General features: G+C 42.3%; 1 protein-coding gene across 1 annotated transcript; it reads left to right on the top strand.

Moving 5' to 3' along the window:
- Window positions 1-547: 547 nt before the first annotated feature.
- On the top strand, window positions 548-3,752 carry LOC118418940 (leucine-rich repeat-containing protein 24-like). The gene has a single exon (XM_035825082.1). It carries the CDS (start codon window positions 720-722, stop codon window positions 2,502-2,504), a length of 1,785 nt encoding a protein of 594 aa, XP_035680975.1. The 5' UTR covers window positions 548-719; the 3' UTR covers window positions 2,505-3,752.
- Window positions 3,753-6,000: the final 2,248 nt, after the last annotated feature.

The raw sequence follows: 6,000 nt of genomic DNA, 5'->3' as shown, positions 1-6,000 counted from the left end.
TTGGTACATTGTAGGTAGCCAACTGGAAGAATGATTCGTTGAAAAGTGGAGGTCCTGGCTGGCTTGACGAACCAACGCAACTCGATACACACAGAAGAATCTGTCAACTGCATCTACACAACATTCAGCTGGAGAACGCAATACATGATAGGGTATGTAAAAGGACTTAACTTCCCAGGAATTAATGCTTACGTTTTTGGCAGAATCTATACTATGTTTTGTTTTCGTTTAGTGATGAAGCGTTACATCACAAATACCTTGAGTTACTATATGCGTTTGATAAAAGACAATCTTTCTTCCCTCAGCTTTCTTTAACTGTTTAGCTAGGTTTGGTATCAACTTTGTGACCAATAAAAGACATTTTTTTCTTCCCCCAGCTTTCTTTAGCTGTTTAGCTAGGTTTGGTATCAACTTTGTGACCAGTTGCATTGGTAATCCATAATCTACAAAAAAAGTTAAGGGGCACCTAGTATACAAAATGACCATCCGATTGTAATCACATACATTCACTCCCTTCTCTTACAGACAAAATGTGCGGCAAGCTTAAGAGACTACTGGTTCTGTTCCTCATCGTCTTAAAGGAAGCCAAGCAGACAGCAGCCTGCAACACAAGTTGCCCATTAGACTGCTCCTGTAGCAATAAAAACCTCAGCAGCGTTCCTCAGTATCTGCCTAGAAATATCACTAAGCTTTACCTGAGAGGAAATGTCATCACAACCATGACTCCTTATGCATTCTTAAGATATAGGAGTCTGATTCATCTAGATCTGTCCTCCAACCGAATTACCTACATCCAGTCTGCCACATTCTCCAATCTAATACAGCTTCAAAGTTTAAGTCTGCACAACAACAAAATAGCTAACATCCAGGCTGATGTATTCTCTGGTTTGTCACAGCTCCAATGGCTGCACTTGCAGAAGAACCAAATAAACAGCATTGAACCTGGTGTGTTTTCAGGTCTACTACAGCTCCAAAAGTTGTTTCTTCATGACAACCAACTAACCAACATTCTTCCAGGCACTTTCTCAAATCTACCACAGCTGCAAAGATTGCAACTGTACAACAACAAGATAGCTAACATTCATGCTGATGCGTTCTCAAGCATGCCACAGCTCCGTTCCCTGCAACTGCAGCACAACAAAATAACTAATATTTATCCCGGAACGTTTTTAAATCTACCACAACTACAACATTTATTACTATATCACAACCAACTAACCAACATTCTTTCAGGCACTTTCTCAAATCTACCACAGCTACAAAGATTGTCTCTGTCCAACAACAAAATAACCGACATTCGCCCTGGTTCTTTCTCCAATCTGCCACAACTAGTCATGTTAAATCTGCGCGACAACCAGATAGCGACTCTGCCCTCCCAATTGTATGCCGAGTTGTCACCCATCTCTCTATTGAATATCCAAAACAATCCTTGGCAATGCGACTGTAGGGTGGCGGCCTTCAGGCTTAGGATGAGTGGGTCTCACTCATTTGAACGTCAGATTATTTGTTCTCAACCAGTCAACTTACAAGGGCAAAAATTAAGCGATATCAATCCCGAAGATCTGATCTGTGTAGAACCAAGCATTCTAAGCTTTCACAGGGGTGACGATAACACATTTGTGCAGGAGCCGACTGTTCAATTGGCCTGTCAGGCTTCAGGAATTCCCTCACCCGACATCACAGTCATTCTTCCATCTGGGCTGACTGTGAGTGTTGAGTCAGAAGGGAGGGTGACTGTGGGAGTGAATGGTACCATCACCATAACCAATGTTACTGCAGCAGATGCTGGTCCGTATGTCTGTACTGCAGCAAATCATGCTGGCTCCACATCTGCCACACTATCTGTTAATGTCCAGTTGAATGTGCCCACGACGATCTCTTCACCTCTTTCCACATATACAGATACCACTGGACCAGGTACTTCAACCTACCCTACGGACAACAGCTACCTTGAACCTTCTCCCACTTTCTCCCTACTTGATGCCCAGTTGAATGTGCCCACGACAATCGCGTCTCCTCTTTCTACATATACAGATACCACTGGAACTGGTACTTCAACCCATCCCACGGACAATACTAGTAGCTACCTTGTATCTTCTCCCATTTCCTCCCTACCTGATGCCCGTGTGAATGTGCCCACGACAATCGCTTCACCTCTTTCTACATATACAGATACCACTGGTACTTCAATCCATCCGACGGACAACAGCTACCTTGTATCTTCTCCCACTTTCTCCCTATCTGTTCTTGTTCATCATTTGCCGTCCCAAGAGCCTGAACTTGATCCAAGTCTCTCCCTGTCTGTTCTCATTGCCCTCATCGCTACTGCAGTGACTGTTGCTGTCCTCATTGGTTTCACCATCTTCATAGTATTCTGGAAGAGGTGGACCAGGAATCGGTCCGTTGGTCCAGACCCTGGTGTTGTTTTCAACAACACAGGCACCACGGCTACTGTAACAACTAGCGGTCATGACCTGATACATCATCATGATACTGATGCCTGATTGGCAGATTCAAACCCATCGTACTTCTGCCCAAAATGGTTGTGTCTGAAATATTTGGAAATGCAAAATCACATTCAATCTCTGTCAGTAGTAGTTCCAAAATGGCCGTAATCCTTATGCTTGCGGCTTGAGCCTGAATGTGACCAGCAAGAACGGTATTTCAGTGTAGCATTCTATGACTTCATCATCCCAAAAGACATTTGATGCCCTTTCATGATGAGTTTGAGGTTGGAATGAGTCTGTATGACCATTTTGACACATTTTTGCCTGGCAATTGTTAATAAATATGTTATCATGAAATTGAACAATTTAACAGTGTTTGCCAAAGTACCGTCAGAAGAAAGATGTAAATGATACAGTATGAACCACATTTGTGAAGTATAGAATCAATGCTGAACAGGAAGATGTACGTCAAAAAAGCGTCTGATAAAAGAAAGTCTGCAACTTGGTACACACAGTCTCAAATTCAACTTCCCCTCTAGCCACCTCTTTTCATAATCATGTCCTATCGCTAACATTTCACGTCGTGATGTCTAAGGACCAAGAATTTATGAAACTGATGGCAGTCTAAAGTACCAAGCTACTGGCATGTACACATGTATTTACTGAACAGCTGAAGTTAACGTTACAAGCAACTGATGTGAAATGATGATACATTCACCCTGTGCACATCATAGCCTTAATCTACACTAATCTATAGATGAGTAATACAAACCTGTAGTACACGATGTTGAACTTTCCTTAATCGTGCGTTGTAAAAGGTAGGTTAAGTCCACACATTGTACATTGAACCTGTACATATAACGTTATACTGTAGATATTGCCTAGAAGGGAATGTGTACTAGGCTGGCTGAAGCTGATAGGCAGAGTTTAGTTTATGATTTGTATTAACTTGGCTGACGCAATCTTATCATTACCTTTGAATATACAAAATATTTTATACATAGTACCTGCTACCTGATTTGGTGTACCTGCTACATATTATTTGATCAAAATTGTAGAATCGACCAATTCTTTTCCGTTATTTTAACAGACAATCGAAATATACCTTCATATATGTATATAATGTAATATTATCATGTTACTTTTAGTGCATAACTTGGCATGCCGAGGTTGAAGTTCGTTTATTGTACAGAGAGACTGAATTGAAGGCTATTTCGTAGTGATATTTTCATATTCACAGATACCATTCATGGTATTCAGATTTTTGTTCGCATGTTCATATCGCACGTGTTGAGTGTAGGATGTTGAATATGTTGCTGAATAAACTGGAGAAATGCCACAGAATTCGATGTCACAAGGATTCCTGTCATCAATCGGCTCCTCCTGGCGCTCAAAATCATATTGCACTTTTCAATATTCCACACACTTTACAGCATTGCAAGAGAATCAGATATATTGATAGATGAACAAAAGAACTGTTGCATTAACGAACGCATTCTTTCACGAAAAATGATCGAAACTTTGTGGTAACCCTTCAGAACATGACTACATACAGGACATGACTATCGTCAATTAAAATGCAATTGAAACGTGTCATTAATAATATATCCCGTTTTTTTGTGAAAGAAATCAAATATTAGCGTTATCATTCTTTAGTTCAAGAAGTCGCATTTTCCAAAGCTTTGTTAAATGAGCCTCAAAACTCCTTGAGAGCCTTCCGCGATTTTCCATTCCAGAAAAGACAGAACTTTGGCAATTTCACGGTCGTTTTGGGCACTTTTCTGGAGACGGCCGGGAGCGGTACTGCAGATTAGGCTCTAATAGGGTGTTTCAGTTTGACTTGTACAAATGTGAAAATATAACGTTACATGACATTAGAGTTACAGCGTTCCTAAACAGGTTCAGGCGTCTTCAAAATAAATTTTTGAATGACCTTTTTAAAAATTTTCTAAACACTAGTGGACGTTAAAAAAGGATCGCTTTTAGGCGTCGGGGTCCCATGTAACCCCTTCGAAGCGCCACCTATAGCACTATAGTGGCTACTGGCTATGTACATATCGTTTCCTGAATGGAATATGCAGGATAAGGATACATTAAACATCATCTGCTTTCCCCTAACAACTTTGGCCTTTTCGCCAACTGTTCCTCCGCCTTTGTAGTACATACCTGGATCCGGACACCATACCTAAGGATGATATAACATGGACGCATCCACAAAAGGATTGGCAACTGGTGACATGTACAGACACGTCAACTGAAAACACTGCACAGTTTACCAAAAACCCCGCCGCCAGTTTGTAATAAAAAAAGAAAGACGTTGAACCTTAAAAGTACTAGTAAAGTAATATTTCTATTTCCAATCCACGACTTTATAACTGTTTCCGCCACTAGAATATTCTTGCAAATTACGGTTCTATTCCTGAAGACAGCACGAAAAACCTTGATTTTTCAGGTCTTGATAAATAGTTATCTTAAACATTGATGTGCACAAATACTATTTGATACGATTGAGGAGTGTACGATGATTTCTAGATCTATTTGTAGATTTACCCTACAGACATCAGAATTGTTTACACTTCAGGAAAGTCACAAGTTAACAGTACAAATAACAAGGAACATCGAAACAGCTCATTTTGGTATGACCCATGTTCTGGAACATCTTTATGGCGTTCGTAACGTTGACGAGTTGCCATGGAAGACGAAAGTGTTCTACAACCAACACAAGACGATCGAATTTTTCCTGGCCGGACGTGCTCGTACACTGCTCCCAGACATGCCGCTGTTTTCGCGGTTCAGACGGCAACAGACCATAGATGACGTCATGGCAGGGATTCCCTGGTCAGGTGCCCTGATGCGGAGGCAGCGCCACCCCAGTGTGTGGACTTCCGTGAGCAGTCTGACGTCCGTAGACATAGACGAGATGCTGGCGAAATGCAGCGACTGCTCGTTCTTTGAGGAGAAAGAGGGAGTCAGCGATGTTGAACTTGAAGACATCCATCTGAAACAAGCGTTAAAGGAGTCGCTGCGACGGACCGTGGTCGGGAAGCCGGAGTCAAGTTCTCCAGAGAAAGAACTTGAACTAGAAGACATCCAGCTGAAACGAGCGTTGGAGGCGTCGTTGCGAGAACAAGAGACTGTGGTCAAGACGCAGGAGTTGAGTTCTCCGGAGAAAGAACTTGAACTTGAAGACATCCAGCTGAAACAAGCGTTGGAGGCGTCGCTTAGAGAACAAGAAAATGCGGTCAAGACGCAGGAGTCAAGTTCTCCAGAGAAAGAACTTGAACTTGAAGACATCCAGCTGAAACAACCCTTGGAGGCGTCGCTGAGAGAACAACAGACTGTGGTCGAGAAGCCGGAGTCAAGTTCTCCGGAGAAAAACTCCGTCGTGGTCCAAGCTGAAGTTCACGTGGACGCTCCATCCAAAGCACAGTCACCCCCGAACGCATCCTTCTACCAGTCTCTGCACAAGTATCACGATCCAACAAGCTGGGAGAAGGATAACTCCTTCTATGCTTACTCTTCGGATGAAGACGGACACGCAAGCACAAGCGTC

The sequence above is a fragment of the Branchiostoma floridae genome, chromosome 7 (genome assembly GCF_000003815.2).
Source record: "Branchiostoma floridae strain S238N-H82 chromosome 7, Bfl_VNyyK, whole genome shotgun sequence".
Lineage (NCBI taxonomy): Eukaryota > Metazoa > Chordata > Leptocardii > Amphioxiformes > Branchiostomatidae > Branchiostoma > Branchiostoma floridae.
Note: the sequence above shows the minus strand (reverse complement) of the source record. Positions and strands in the feature narration are given on the sequence as shown.